At 37.0% G+C, this 16,757-nt stretch overlaps 1 protein-coding gene across 1 annotated transcript in view; it reads left to right on the top strand.

Annotated features, from left to right (window-relative positions):
- AHR (aryl hydrocarbon receptor) overlaps positions 1-16,197 on the top strand; it is a 62,788-nt gene extending 46,591 nt beyond the window's left edge. The window contains exons 8-13 of the mRNA XM_063411151.1: positions 3,423-3,553; positions 4,412-4,614; positions 6,236-6,345; positions 8,988-9,129; positions 9,930-11,196; positions 14,328-16,197. Coding sequence (XP_063267221.1) covers positions 3,423-3,553; positions 4,412-4,614; positions 6,236-6,345; positions 8,988-9,129; positions 9,930-11,196; positions 14,328-14,483 — 2,009 coding nt within the window. The 3' untranslated portion in view covers positions 14,484-16,197. The remainder of the gene's footprint in view (positions 1-3,422; positions 3,554-4,411; positions 4,615-6,235; positions 6,346-8,987; positions 9,130-9,929; positions 11,197-14,327) is intronic.
- Positions 16,198-16,757: the final 560 nt, after the last annotated feature.

The raw sequence follows: 16,757 nt of genomic DNA, 5'->3' as shown, positions 1-16,757 counted from the left end.
GCCATGGAAATGCCATGATTTGATAGAGAAAGGTTACTGTGTTTGTAACACACCTCAGTATATTTCAATTTTTCATTTAGCAGTCAACATTACTATATCATCTCTAGATCAATCTTTGCAGCTGCACAGCTACTTAATAGTAGAGTTCAGTACAGCAAAGAGTACAATTTTCAGAAACCAGATGTTCATCCTGTTTGCTTTAGTGTGAAATTGTGTTCTATGAACCTTAAGCAAGTGCATATGAATTTAGGAAAGGTTGTTTGAAAAGTCTGACACCAGGTTAGATTGGCCTCAGATTTGACTGAACGACAGGAAACGCTGAGCAGGATGACAAACAATTCTTTGTTTTGCATCTTGTGTTTCTAGCTTGCTAAAAGCTTCTAATTGTGCCTCATCTCTGAAAGCATTCAGGGCCTAGGAGGATAGGGCTTTGAGCAACCTGGTCTAGTGAAAGGTGTCCCTGTCCATGGCACGGGGTTGGAATTAGGTGATCTCCAAGGTCCCTTGCATCCTAAACCATTCTATGATTCAATTATTACTTTTGAGCCTCAAGTAGCATAAAATGTTTGGATGTTGAGGATTTTTAGACTGAACTGAGATTCATAGCAAAGGATAATGATATGATCATAAGGTTCTCCTCCATTTTTGCTAATTTAATCCATTTCTGTTTTAATACTCAGCTAGCATTATGTAGGTATTTATAGATAGCATTTTGCTCAGGCAAGATTCTATCCTGAATCTGGGAACTGATTCTGCTTCAGTTAGCCTGGACTAGTTATTTCTCACTCAATACTCTGGAATGCTGCTAGACCACTGGTTTCCTCAGCTGTTACTGTGCTTCCCACATATGCCTCCCAGTCCTTGTCTTGTTCCCAGAGAAGTTTGCAAAATCCTGATTTTTCAGTCCCAAATATCTGCTTTGGGGCATTAAGTCTGGATTATCTTTTGAACTTCACATGTTGCACAAGCATATGGTCTTGAGTTTAAAGACAAGCACTTAATGCACTGCATGCTCTGCGCATTGCTCCGTGGTGTTGATGAGATCCAGTGTGAGCTTCATGAGGGATGTGGCTTCTAGCCCCTGTAGTGTTAATTGGTAGTTTTGCTCTAGGGATTGTAGATGCTCTGTAAGATTCTTTGCCTTCTTACAGTGAGTCACTTCAAGATCCTGGCAGTAAAACCTTCCTGCCTTCTGTCTGCCTGGAAAAGTGCAGCAGTGTTGCTTTCACAAGTGTAGGAGGCTCAGTTTTGAAGCCCATTGCCTCCTGTTTTGAGTTCTGTTCCTCTCCTGTTGGGAGCCACTTCTTTCACCACAGCTTTGCTCACTCTTGGGAAAGAAATGTGCATTTTACTATGGAACTTAACAAACTCCACAGGATCCAGCTGGACTTGCTGAACTTTCAAATTTCAGCTCTGTATTTACCAAAAGAATAACACTGAGTTTCTCCTGTGGCAGAAATGCTGAAGGACACACCTACCAGTGCCAAGGATGCCAGCAGAAACCCTGGCACTGCTTATTGGGTACTACATCTGCACCCAGTCAGAGTTGGCATTTTTGAAATATTTAGGATTTGCAAGCTGTTTTTTTGATGTTCTTTCTTCATAATCATTGCTTCTTCAAAGAGCTTCTTGGAGAAGCACCATCTCAGAAGTGTTGAAAATTCTCACCATCAATTAAGCAATTTATAATAATAAAATCTGCAGCAGCAGCAATTAAGGAAGTTCGCTTTGTCTGTTGAGAACCATCCATATGACAAGTGTGGGAATTTCTTATTTTTTAATTTCAAAGTTCTGTGGTAGTTGTCTTGGACTACAAATACCTGAGATTGTCTGCCTGTGGGATCTGCTCATAATGGTGACTGGCCAATACAGTTCTTCAGATGGCTGTAATTTCAGATTATCTCTTTTTGTCACACTACTAGCTAGGGGAGAAAAAGGTTTATTTTTCTCTATACCGTGAAGTTTATTCTGCAAAAAATTACCTTGCATAGCAGATCTTTTATGGGAAAAAAGGTATCTCCTGATTTTTATCTGAAAAGCTGGATAACTCGGCATGTTTGTAGGATTTAGATGGCCTTAGGTTGCAAGACCTATTGGTAAGACATCAACTATCTCATTTGGCTCAAATTCAGTCCCTTGAATTCATAGGAGATTAAATTGAACTGGCTTTTGGTAATGATTTGTTTACCTTTGGGTTTGTTTTGCCAGTGTACTAACCTCTAAGACTATCTGTAAGCTTTTCCAGCTGTTCATGAGACAAAATTATATTTCAGAAAATATAATGTGGTGTGTTATTAAGTGACATGCTCTCCCTGACCTCGTCTCCATGTCTGGAAGGTCACTATGGGTTCTTTAAATCTGTATTATTATTTTGTACATACTTGATACTTGCTTCTCTATGAGTACATGGACTATTTTTTAAATTAAAAATTATTTTATCATAAAATGTCCTTTTAAGCTGGATTTTTCTTAATTTTCTGCATGTATGAATTTCTATGGAATGACTTTTTTTTAATATGTATTGCAAACAAGATTGCTAAATTTGCTATGAGTAGTCATGCTCTGCTATCTCTGTATATGTAGTCTCATGTAGAACATATGTATTCTGTCAGAAGTTTATTGATTTACCTTCTGGTTTTACTTTATATTCCAAATGTTTAAGTCTGTTTTGTAAATACCACTTAGCAGCAAATGCTTGTGCTGATGAGGTGGAGGTTGTTATCCTAGTTAAAAATCATGGCTTTGAGTGTTTTTTAAAACAAACAACCTCCAAAACACAAGTACTCCAGGTATATCTGGAGAGGTAAATATGGTGTTTTGATCAACAGAGCCCAGAAATATTTTCACTATTTAGTAGGGTGATTTTGCCTTCATTGGAGAAAAATGCTGATTTTTTTTGTAGGTGGTTTCCTACAGTTGCTGATTTTTATTTATTGCTACTGCTTTCACCTGGTTTTCTGGAAAGCAAGTTTCACAGTTTGATATCATTACTGAGATTTTGAATACTCAGTTCGTGTAGTTGCTGTGTCTTTTTGCAGATCTTGCCATTGTAGGAACATGAGTATGTTCTCTGCTGAGACCTCTGCTCTTTGCAACTGATCCAGAATCTAGGCTGTTGACAAACATAATGAATAAATTAAAAACCCAAACAAGCAAAAGCCCCAAAGAAAAAAACCACTGAAAAATAAATTACATTCTGTTTTCAAATACCAGAGCCTGTAAAACATAATCCCATCAGAAGAATTGATGCTTAGCCTCAGTGTTACAATCATGGCAGGTTCTGAGGATGTTTCCAGTTTACATTGTTCTTGCTCAGGTCGTGACCTAATGCTTTGTTTATGAGACGGAAGATAGTTAGTTATAGATAGACTTCACTAGGTGTTCTTCTAAAAATAATCCTTATAAATAATCCTTTCCTGCAGGAGATAATGGCTTTTCACAGCCAGCAACCTATTATAACCCAGACCAACTTCCTCCGGAGAATTCTTCCTTTATGGAAAGGAATTTCATCTGCAGGTTACGATGTCTCCTGGATAATTCATCTGGATTTCTGGTGAGTATGGGGTTGCATAGGAACTTCCACCTACACTTAAAAGCTGAAAATCTGCATTATCCTAACAAGAGGTGCAGCAACTCTACTTTATTTGTAAAGTCTCCAAAGATATCTGAGCTGTTTGAACCACAATGTTTTAGTTAGTGACACTGAATGTCTTCCCTTTAAGATGTTGTCACAACCAGCTGCAAGTTCTCTCATTTCTCATGGCCCAGTTTCCTCAGTGTCATGCAAATAAGCTACTGGTTTTGTAAAGTGCTGTGTCATTTGTAGATCAAAGAGCATTACAAGGGTATTTTCTTGTATCAAGTTTAGTATCTTGAGATGCAATGAGTAATAGTAATTAAGAGGACCATAGGTTTTCCTTGTTTGGAAAAGTTTGTGCTTGCTCTTTTTAATGCATTTTTTTGTTAGTCAATTATTTAGATTTTATAACAAGTATTGGTTTATCACTTTCCTTGTAATATCTTACAAAATATAATTTTTACAATTGCAAAATTGAACATACAAATTTGCAAGAAAAATAAAGGTATCATTATATGCATGTATGTTCATTAGATTATTAGAAGCCCCAATTGATATTTGATGCATGTTTGGTTTTTTGGTTTTTTTTCACCCATTAATCTTCCCATTAGTTAATTTTTCAGTAAGTTTATTAGTAGATATTGAAGTGACACACTCAGGGGGATTACAACAGTGTTCTGTACTTGTAAACTAATTTTTATGTATGCCATCCTATAAAGGTTAAATCTGATGGATCTTAAGAAAAATGAAAAATACATGTTTTACATCATAACAGAAATAACTTGCTTTTAAATATCTCCAGCATATAGCAATTATTTTTTTCCTCATCCTAAGGCTATGAATTTTCAAGGACGACTGAAGTTTCTCCATGGACAAAACAAGAAAGGGAAGGATGGTGCTACTCTGTCTCCTCAGCTTGCACTGTTTGCAGTAGCTACTCCCCTGCAGCCACCATCTATCCTTGAGATAAGAACCAAAAACTTCATCTTCAGAACTAAACACAAACTGGATTTCACACCTACTGGCTGTGATGCAAAGTAGGTGTAAACCATTCTGTCTAATTGTCTAATAATTTGCTGATGAAATAGGTTTCAAGTATGTATTTGAAATATAAAGCAGGCCACTCTATTGGTGTATAAACTGTTTCAGTGATGGTTGTTTAGCAGCTGTTAAGGTTTTTCTCTCCAGCCCTGCTATCAAGTAAAGAGAAATGGGTTTGCCATAGTCTATTTCCTTGAAATGGCATACTGCTGTCTGACTCCTAACTGTTGGAAAAACAAAGCAAAAATCCACAAAACTGATGCAAAATAGAAAAACCAAAAGACAGCATACTAATGAATTAGGGAAGAAGGAAAGTTTCAGGTTAAAGCTGGTTTGAAGTTTGGTTTTAGAACAGAGAGAACAAGTGTTTAGTTTAATTCTACATTTCTCCTTCAGTTCGAATAGGTATAAAATAAAATGGAAATTTTTTTCTTCAAAATAAATGGAATACTTTTTTATACTATAACTTTTACCCATTTCCAAACCATTTTTCCCCAGTAAAATTTGGAAACACTACTGCAATACTAGATCAAAATAATGTTACAATGCATCAACGGGGCAAGAAGCCCATTAGGATGTTTTTTTATCAAAATAAAAGCCTCTGGCTTCCTTCCTTCTCCTCTCCCTCCTATTTTTGACTGACAATGCTTTAATTTTCAGTGGAATCTTTCGCATGGGTTTCCATGCCTACTTGCAGGATAAAATCGAATTGGTAGTTTGTCTAATGAGAGACCTAAATGTATTATTTCTCTAAGCTGATACAAGTAAAAGTTAGCAAAATGTTAACATAAGTATTTTGTTCCTCTGATATTTTTACACATTTGCCTCTTTTTGTCATATTTTACAGTTTTATGTTTATTGTTCTCCATCCCTACTTTCCCCTTTTTATACCTTTTGCCTTTGAATCTCCATTTCTTTGTTTCGAATCTTGTTTAGATCTCTTTTTGACTATGTCTTTTTATCATGTAGCACACGGAGATGACGTGAATTCTGTTAAGTGTTTCATCTCCCCAACCTCTAGTAAAGTATTCTAATTTTAGCTGCCAGGGTCAAATATGACTCTTGCTAGTGGTTCTCTGAGTCATATCTTGTTTAAATGGAAACACAGGGGTCCCAAACCACTCAATACCAAAAGGGATGTAGTTCTGAGATACATCTAAGTTCAAACTTTAAGCTACTAAAAATTCTGATTTAGGTAAGAAGTTTTAGATAACTAAAGTTAAAGCCCTACTTTATTCTACACCAAGCACCTCTAGGTAAATGATAAGAAAGAGGGCCAAGAAAAAAATGTCTTTCTTTGAAACTAATGGGAGCTGCCTGCTAGGAGTGAGTGTGTTCTGCAGTATGGAATTGAGTGTCCAGCCGTAGGCATTCACTTTTTTATGATCTAATGGTTTTGTGAATCCAGTCCTAGTCACTGAAGACAACCTGGCAGACTAGTTAAAATTTTATGATTTGTTGACTCTATTTTTTATTAGAGCTGTTCTCCTTCCGCATGCAATTGCTATAGCAACAAACTTGCATGAAAAATGTTCTAGACATAATTAACTTGCTTGACATTCATTTTGTGAGTTGGTTCATCAGCAGGGTTGAAACTTTTTTGATTTTACCTTCCAGAGGAAAGATCGTCCTGGGATACACTGAAGCAGAGCTGTGTATGAGAGGAACAGGATACCAGTTTATACATGCAGCTGATATGCTTTATTGTGCTGAAAATCACATCCGAAGTAAGTTCCATTCCCTAACAACGGTTGAAAAATCAAAGCATGGAGCATTTTTTCAGTATAAATGCAATATGAATTACAGAGAAAACAGAGGTTGTTAACAAAAGGAGCACTGTTCATGTCATATGTTCTATCTGTCCTTCTAAAAACTTACACTGGTAGAAGAAATGTTTAACATTCCTATTTAGACCCTTTTACAATAAATATTCCAGTCTCTGTCATATCTTGCTCTTCTTACTTCCTTCTCTGCTCAACCCCACTTCTGCTATTTCAACAACTTTCTTTGGGCAGGGAGACTGCCAAAGATAGCTTTCCTGTTAGCAAGTTAAATAAAGCATTTTCTTTTGATATTGGTGTAAGATTTTTACCAGAAATTAATCTCTGATTTAACATGCTAGTGTCCAAACATTTCTGGATTTGATTCTTGGCAGCTTGAGTTGGTTTAAGTGACAATTACGGAGAGAAGTATAGTGTTAAGGAAATAAACATCAGGTATCTGATGTATAACTATTTAGGGGACTCAGTTTTTTACTTTTGTTGTTACTTATAATGTAGTTATCTTCGGAACTTACAGAATCATCCTCAGTATATTATGGTACTTCTTTTCTACTGAATACTCTTGAAAAGTTCATTTTTCTTTTACCCCCTCATAGAAAATTAGATAATGCCCTTCAGCAGGTTGTTCTCAACCTATTTAAGCACATTTTCTGTTTCAGGTGTAGCTCAGTCATTGTTGCTTATCAGTGGTTTTGTTTCTTTCATAAAGAAAAAGAGAGTAAAAGGGGTTGAAACTTGAATGGTTTGAAACTTTGTCTTAAAACTGGCTTTGCTACATTTTTGATGCTAAGATTAAAATAAAGAAGTTTCGTAGCAAGGATTTTTGTTTAGATTCTCAGACTTTCCTCATACATTTTATTTAACTTTTCTGTCTAGAAATGCAGGCGTTTTGAGCAGTTGTATTACTTCCATCCCTTGCCTCTGTGAATCACATTTAAAGAATTATCTTTAAAATCCACATTCATCACACAACATTCCCTTAGAACAACAAAACCAGCCAAAATAAACTAAAGCTCCCCACACAAAAAACAAGATAACTTCATCACAACACAGAACAAAATTGGACAATTTGTACAAAATCCACCCTGCATCCCTTCACCACAATTACAACAAAACTTCCCCATGATTATTCTACTTTCTGACATTGTTCAGTACTCTTTTTGCCTGTTACCTCTCCTGGTTACTATCCTTATTTGAAAATCCTCATGATCCTGGGTTTCAGCACCAAAAGACTGTAGTGGGTTGACCCTGGCTGCACGCTAGGCACCCACCAAACCTCTCTATCTCTGCCCTCCACACTAGACAAGGGAGAGAAAATATAATGAAGGGTTCATGGGATGAGATAAGGACCAGGAGAGATCATTCACCAGATACTGTCAGACTTCATCTGGGCATATTAATTGAACTGATTACTAACAAAACCAGAGCAGCATAATGAGAAGTAAAATAAGGCCTTGAAAACACCTTCCACCAGGAAACCTGCTCCAGCATGGGCTCCTCTCTCTGTGGGTCTGCAAGCCTCTGCTGGAAGCCTGCTCCAGCACTGGCCTCCCATGGGTGCACAGCCTGTAGGGCATCCACCTGCTGTGGCATGGGTCTCCTCCATGGACTGCAGGTGCATCTCTGCATCCCTGTGGTTCTGCAAGGGCTCAGCCACTTCACCATGGCTGCACCACAGGCTGCAGGGGAATCTCAGCTCTGGCACCTCCTGCCCTTCCCTCCTCACTGACTTTGGTGTCTGCAGAGTTGTTCCTCTCAAGTATTCTCAACCCACTCTTCTCTGGCCACAATTACATGTGCACAATAACTTTTTTTTTTCTTAAATGTTATCACAGAGGCATTATCAATTTCTAATTGTCCCAGTCTTGCCCAGCAGCATGTCCACCTTGGACCTGCCAGGGATTTTCTCTGTTGGAAATGGAGGAAGCTTCTAGCAGCTTCTCACAGAAGCCACCCCTGTAGCTCTCCCTGCTACTACCAGAACGTGTCCACACAAACTCAATACAGAAATATATCGTGAAAATTGAGTATGTTTATCAAACATTGCTAGTGGTAGCTGGAATGAAACATAAGGTTTTTAAGTACCACTGCATAAACCAGTCAAAATGCAAAAGAATTGGGTTGGGAGCTAGTGTGTTTTCTAATTGTTAAAGTAATAGTTTCTTTTTGGAAGGTAAGAGAAACTTAGGCTTTTGTCATTTACATGTTCTAGTATTTATTAATATATGTTATTAATATGTTATTATTAATATACATTAATATGTTATTGATATATTGACACATATTAATATATTATTAACATATATTAATATATGTTATTGTCCATATGTATATGGACAAAGCCCCATATAGTATGCTGCCAATCTGTAGCAGATATCTTGCAGTTTTGACTTTTGTTTTAGGAGTAAATTAGACATCTTGAAGTGATCAGTCCTCCTGATTTACTGGGAATGCACTAGTGCCACACCAAATTGGGTGATTGAGGACATGAGATTTGTAACATTCCTCTGCAGGTGGGATTCCTTTCATGGCATACAGGTTTTCATGGTTTTGTTTGCTGGACAGTAAACTGTATGCTTCCTCTTTAGTGATGAAGACAGGTGAGAGTGGAATGACTGTATTTAGGCTTCTAACCAAAGAAAATCGATGGGCCTGGGTACAGGCAAACGCACGCCTTGTCTACAAAAATGGAAGACCAGATTACATCATTGCCACGCAAAGACCTCTTACGTGAGTCATCATTTCATAAAGTAGTATGCTTCAAAAACTGAAAACTTGTTCGAGGCTGCTTAGATTTGTGAAGAAATTTTTGTTTTTAAATTACGACCTTTTATATTCCAAATACCCAAAATTCTTTCTGTTTGCTTAAAAACATGTAAAGAATTCTGATATTTCAGAATTTGTGGCACAGTTCTTTTGCATAAAACTTTAGACATACTGATTTCTTATAAGAACAAGATCAGCAGCAGAAGCATGAAGTTATTCCATCCACCATATTCTATCCCAACGAGCAAAAACTAAGAAATCCAACTGCAGTTGTGTGGAAGGAACAATAAATAACAAGAAACAACAAATAACAAAGAAATTTGGTCCTGAATTTTAGTTCAGAACTAAGTTCTGCATAATATAGAATTCAGCCTTGTTAAATAGATTAAATGATTTTTGCTAAGGAGTCTGTAAAATGGAGAGGGATACTTCAAGTATTGATTTACTTGCTGTTCCAAGAAAAGCTTAATGCATGGAACAAAGCCCACTTATTTTCACCTCAGCCCATAATGCACAGAAAATGGTGTATGCTATCTAGATTTAATTACAAATGTAATATGTAAATGTGGTATTACAGTCATAAGCTCCTTATTTCATAATCTGCCTCTTGATTTAACTCAGCCAAGTTGAGCTGGAATAGGTAGGAATTTGAAAAATGCCTACAAATAGAATAGTTCATTTTTTATGTTAATTCCAGGGGACAAAAAGATTAGAGTAACTGTTTAGTCCTGCAGTACCACGCTATATATCTGATTTATTTTCAGAGATGAAGAAGGGGCAGAACATCTACGGAAGCGTAACATGAAGCTGCCCTTCATGTTTGCCACTGGTGAGGCTGTGTTGTATGAGGTATCTTTCCCCATGTCGAGCCTTATGGACCCCTCTCAACCGAAGAGTAAAAGCACGGTGGGAAAAGGAGCCAAAGCAACGCTGCACGATGACTCTGTGGATCCAAACTCCCTCCTAGGTGTCATGTTAAGGCAGGACGAGTCTGTTTATCTCTGCCCTCCAGCATCACATAAGCTTTCTTTTGAGCGGAACTTCTTTGCAGACAGTAGGGATGAACTGGGCGGTGTTGTTAGCAGTGGCTGGACGGACAATCTCCTACCTGCTGGAAATCACAGCATTCTCAAACGAGAGCTGATGGGCTGTTCCCCGGACAGTACTGTTCCACTTCCTGAAGACAGTGCAGCACTCTTTCAGGATAACAAAACCAGTGATTTGTACAGCATCATGAAAAATCTGGGCATTGACTTTGAAGATCTAAAGTGTATTCAGCAGGATGAGGAGTTTTTTAAAGCTGAGTTATCTGATGTTGGGGATGATATTGGGGACATCAATATAACTGACGAAATCCTGACTTATGTTCAGGATTCCTTAAATAAATCTGACTTCTTGTATTCAGACTGTAACCAGCAGCAGCCCTTGGTCCAGAATGAAGGTTGCATGGTACAGCAAGATCCACATCAACTTCATCAGCACCAGAAGCAGCTTGTAGAACAGCAACAACAGCAGCAGCAACAGCAGCTCTGTCACAAGATGAAACATATGCAAGTCAATGGGATGTTCACAAATTGGAGCTCTGGCATTCCTCTTAGCTGCTCACAGGAGCAGCCCCAGCAATACGTGTTCCCTGGCATGCATGCCAGTACATCTGAGTTCTCTTACAAATCAGAAGTTAACACTTCACCTTACGAGTGTAGGCAAGACTTTGTTCCTTACAAGCAACCCACAGCGATGATGCCACAGCTTTCTAATTTTGCTCAAATGGATTTTCCTGCAGCAGGTTTTGATGTATCGACCTATTCTGCTTCTTCCAACTTTGAGGATTTTCTCAGTTGTCTGCAGCAAGTCCCTGAAAACCTTGAGTGTGGGGTAAACTCTGAGTCGGTTATGCTCGCTCCTCAAACATGCTACGCCGGCGCTGTTTCCATGTACCCGTGCGCGCAGGAGGCACAGCCCGCCTGCGTGGACCAAATGCAGTATGAACCTATGATGACAAATCAACAGCAGCAAACAGTGGGGAACAAGGTATGGTGGACAGCATTGCTGCATTGCTTGCATTTTTACTGAGTTTATATTGGTTTGGGTGACTGCTGGGGAGCAGAGTTTGTCGTGACTGAATTGCTGAGTTTGAAATGGATGGGTTTGCATCCCATCCATTCATTAGTGTGTGGATGTCTTTGCTTTATTTGTTCATTAGAGTGGAGAGAGTTGCATTTGGTCAAGTTTATATATAGGTGTACCTGCAGTGTGATAGCTCTCTTTGGCAGTATTAATCAAGAGTAAATAAACTCTGTGATACTATACCAGTAATTTTCCTGATAGGAGCAGAAGAAAAGTAGGTTGGTCCAAGTCTTGGAATTTCCTAGTAGACCCTTTAGAGAGGAGTTGAGTTTGCTTGGCACACTCATTTTCATTAAATATGTTATAAGGAACAAAAAAAATTGATTTTGGAGTGTGAGTATTGTCTAGCTACTCAGATTACTCAATAATTTTAGGATTAGTGAAAGTATTAGATTGTAATATCATAAAAATGGGCCGAAATGTGAACTATTTCACTCCTATGCACAATCTTACTGCAAAAAAATTTGTTATATATTGCTATAAGTGAAAGCCATTTTATTCCTCAAGCTGCTGTCTAAATTAACTGCTAAAGGTAAAAGAGTTAGAAAAAGTTGTAGTCACAGTAAGCTAAGCTGGTCTTTTTTCACTAAGGAGAATGCATAATAAAAGCCATAGAAGAGAGGATCCTGGCTGTAGCAGACTACAGTTGTAGACACTGTTCTTCATTGGTAAAATTAACTTAGAAATATAATTCAATTACTAGTTCCTATTCTGAATAAACTTTATTGAAGTAGTTTCTGTTGTACCCTTTATTTCTGTTAATGCTGCTAAAGTATAGAGCCAAAATGATTTTTCTTTTTATCTCAATGAGTTAATGTTCTGAAGTACTGATCCTGCAAATGCCTATGCACATGCATAAGCCTTTACAGAATTAAAGTATTAATTGGCATTTAACCTGTGCAAGACAAAGGTGAGGAATGCAATTAGAACATATCCATTTTTTACATGCTTAATACAAGTATGAAACATTCCCTTTTTAAAACTGCTTCACTGCTGAAAATAATGCAATTGTAGAATTGAAAAAATTTACCTAAAATATGATACAATTCAGATAGATGAATGGCTTCTCCCTGAGTGCCTTTGTTGAAATTGCATGAAGTGACTTTGAGAAACTGCACTGTGCAAGCTGAGCACAGCTTGGCTGTGCTTTGCCTGGCTGTGCTTGGTGTTTAGTCTTTCAGAGTGCTTCTTAATAGGGTTGCAGAGCAGCTCCAGGGCCATCCAAGTTTGTCTTTATAAAAACAAAGAATTATTCTTTTCAGAAAAGCTGTACTAAAGTGATGCATCAGTTTTGAACAGCTGTTGCATTGGCAATTCCATTTCTTTATTTTTAATGGCTGGTTTCAGTTGCATTTATTTTGCAGATTATTTTTTGTTACACTTCCTTAGTAATTTTTGTTATGATCCCTATTTTTAAATTTTCTTCCTTGCATTTTCTTCACACCTATCTATAAAAGGTTTAATGACTAAGATGGCACCTCTGAAAATATTCTATCTATTGCTTCATATTTACTAGAATGCTGTATTGCAATAATAATAGGACATTTAGTTTGTTGTAAAAAAATGAACAAAGACCACTTTGTGAAAATTGTCTTTAAGTTATTCAGAGGCAAATTCAACCCCTTTTGCTAGGGCATTCCTGTGCTCCATGGGGCTGAGTAGCACTGCATAAGCAGATAGGACACTGCTGTCTGAGCCCACATTCACACAGCCAAACCAAAGCAGGGCAGTCTTGGTGGCTGGGTTTGGCACACTGACACCCCTGTCAGTGGTGAGAGGACAGACGTTGCCATACAAGCCATGACTGGTGTCTTTTCAGACTCGTAACTGGCATCAATTTCTACATGGAAAGGCTACAGAGTTAGAAAGTCTGTTGTGGTCGTGCACCTTGACTTTCTGCCTATCTTGTAATTGTGGTAGGAGCATAGCCAGTGTATTTCCACAGCCATTTCAGTGGTGGAGAAGGACAGAAAGGCCTGTGATTATTTGGCTGCTTGTTTAGGATCAATATTCCTTTATTAAGCAGGAGAAACCTTCCTAAGTACTTGATTCTATGTTGAGAGCATTCCTAAAAACTTTAATGAGCGTGGTCATCTTATTAATGAAGAATACTGAAATAACCTGGTTCTGTGAGAAATAATCCTTGTGTATACTCTTAGAAGTGTGTCAGCTTTGATTAAAATGTAATTCACATGGCTATAGGCTTGTTAAACAGAAGAATTGTGCACAGTTAGTCAAATTTCAGTGTTTGCATAGAAGGAAGAAAGAACTAATACCCAGCATAATTTGACAGATGAATGGATGAATGAATGTATAAGACATGTTCTTAAAGACAAACCTTGAAAGAATGAGTACTTACAATATAAGCTACTCCTAAAGAGATGATGGAAATGTTTAAAATACTTTGTTGTATTTTCTTTGCATGACTGAATGGAGTATTTTGTAGATAAAGTCCACAGCATGACAGGAAGCATTACATTAGGTGATTAAAATAATCCTATGAACAATTATGTTAAGACTGATGAAAGCCATTCATTGCTCTTACTTGGCATTGTCAATACAAAGACTGTCAAAAAGCCCACCCTGCAACATTTCAGCCAGTGGATTGCACACAGTATGCTTCAGCTTGTGGATGGGACTGCCTGTGCATTCCTGGAGGAGCTGTTATGTCTGGATCCCACTACAGCCATGGAGAGATGTAAATAGGTTGCTTCTAAAATGTAACGACTGGATGTGACAGTCTCAAACTGTACTTTCTTGAAATGGAAACTCTGTTGTACTTGAGATAATGGAATTATTTCTTTGCTTAACCAGAAGTAGGGCCCTCATTGACTTCAAGATGGGTAACATTCACTGATGATGCAGTCCCTGTTTTAATGCAAATTAAGTTTCCATTAATCATCATTAAAAAAATAAAGCTAATCAATGTATTTTAAGATTATTTCATCCAATGTGTCTTTAGGAGGATTTTTAAATACTTGTAAATAAGTTGATTTCCTATACTAACCATTTATATTTTATTTTTTTCCTGACAGTTCCAAAATGGTTTCAATGGAGGAAATGTAAATGAATCATATCCCTCACAGTTAGATGTGATCAGTAATGCACAGACTGCCACACATCTTCAGCCTCTTCATCATCCAAAAGAACCCAGATCCTTCTCAGATTTGGCATCTAGTGGATTTATGTGATTCAGATCTAGAGCTCCATCTGTGATTTTGTCTGGGTGTCAGGCTGCTCTGAGGAAAAGCTTGATAAGTCTCTCTCTGAGCGTCAGACTCTAACAGCTAAATTGCATTTTGAGAATATGAGGTTGGTTGCACTATATACGGGTGGACATGTAATTCAAGACCTGGCTTTTTAGAATGGCAGGTGGAATTAAATCTTCCGATTAAAAGTATGCATGTGCTGTTTTCCATCAGGCTGACTGTGTCCTTGCAGTATGGATTGCATACATACTACAGACTATGTCATGCTATGAACATAAGATAAGGCAAATGGTTTTGTTTAGAAAATAATTGGGCACTTTACAAATAGCATTGATGGCACAAGGAAGGTGATTTCACATGTGGATTATTTCCAGACTTTATTTTTAAAAAACTATTAAAAAGCTCTAAATTCATGAGAATCAAAAGCACCTAATTTTAATGCATACTAAGCTCTGTAATCACTTATTTTGTATTTGAATCCTTTTGTTTTAAGTCTCCATTTCTAGCACTTTAATAGAAGGCTTAATACAAGGATATGATATGCAACTTCAGGTTTTCTATGAAACAGACCCCTTGCATTCCTCCTTTTCATGTCAACCTTAAGTGCCTCACAATTTAGCTACCTTGTTTCTGATGGGAGTTTATTTTAGCAAAACTCACTATAAATGTCATCTCTAGTATGTGAACTTTTAGGTAACATTGCTACTGGCTATGTCTTTTTCTTTCCCTCTAACAGTTATTTGTTTAGAGAGTGACTTAATTCACCTGTGGATTTGTTACACTATTATCAGGAGTTGTTAATGTTTTGAGTTCAGTTCAGCTAAAGAATCTGAGTTAATTCTATACTGCTTTTCTGCTTTCTTCAGGTAATACAGGGTATATTAAAAAAGCAGATTTTGCTGAGGGGGAGGAGCAGATCCTCAGGATTAGTTTTAGATTATTAATGCTGAAAAACATGTGCCTTATCTTGTGTTAAAACGCTCATAATGTTCTTTAGAAATAATACAAGGATGCTCTATGCAAATATTTTCATTAAAATGGGTATTGAAAAGGATTGCATTTTCAATAAAAGGGGTAAAGGAGTCTCACTAGTGATTGGCATTGACATTTTGACTGCAATTTTCAATGTTATTAGTGGGGAAAGGGTCAATTTGGTTTCAGTTTTATCCCCGACAAATTGCACTGCAAAGAACAGAGAGGTTATTCTTCTTGTGTATGTTGATCCATTTGGAGAGCTTTGTGCAAAATATGAAATTGGGGAAAGAAAAAAATCATTAGAGAAATTCTTCTTGCAATAGGTTTTATTTTCAGGAAAAAACCCAAACTAAACATATCCACTAAACATTCTGGGGTGGTTTTTTTTGCTTTTATCTGAGGACTGTAAAATTGCAGACACCAATGTTTGGTGCAAAATAATAATCTACGTGAAAAATACAGAAATGTGTATATGTTCAAAATGTTTCATACTCTTGTGTGTTGTATAGTTCATATATAATAAAATGTCTTTGTAAAATATTTTAAACAGTTAATTTTAAAGTATTACATCATTATATGTTAAGAACAATTTTATTACATTTGTTATATATAATGTAAAATGGCAATTTAGCCAATTTGTTTGAAACAGGTAAAAGTAAATTGGCTCCCTCCGGATAGTTGTTAATATTGTTTAATAAAGGACAATCACTTAAAATCAGAATCCTTTCATAGCTGAAACATGCTTTCTTTGAAGAAGAGCATATTTTCTTCCATTCTGTGTGATGTGATACATTAGGCCAAACTTCTCAGTTGCAACTTTTCAGATTAATGAATTCAGCAGTTCTTTTAAGAGAAATTAGCATATATGAAAGGGACATTAAGGAAGCAGTTACTATTCAGGAAAAGCCCATAAAGGCATTGTGGGGTTTTGTTTGTTTGTTTTTGGTTTTGTTTTTGTTTTTTTTTTTTTTAATGTTTTAGATTTTGTTTTCAGCACAAGATAATAGTAACAAATTCACTTACTATCATTTGAATTACTCCTTGGTTCTCTCTTTTTTAGTTGAAGGTGATGTTTTAAGCCAATATCTGAAACGTCTTCCATATCTAGCTAGTGTGTCATGTTTGCATTTGAACTGGAAAATTAGAAAAATGCTGTAAAACCAGAAGGGATGATGTATGTGCTCCATCTTACAAACCCTTATACATCCTGTTTATGAATTTAGTTAAACCAAATACATGTTGTCCTATCACTAAGTGCCAAGGATGCAGTACTACAACTGT

Source organism: Prinia subflava, chromosome 1 (genome assembly GCF_021018805.1).
Source record: "Prinia subflava isolate CZ2003 ecotype Zambia chromosome 1, Cam_Psub_1.2, whole genome shotgun sequence".
Lineage (NCBI taxonomy): Eukaryota > Metazoa > Chordata > Aves > Passeriformes > Cisticolidae > Prinia > Prinia subflava.
The sequence above is the reverse complement of the archived record's forward strand: the minus strand, read 5'-3'. Positions and strand labels throughout refer to the sequence as shown.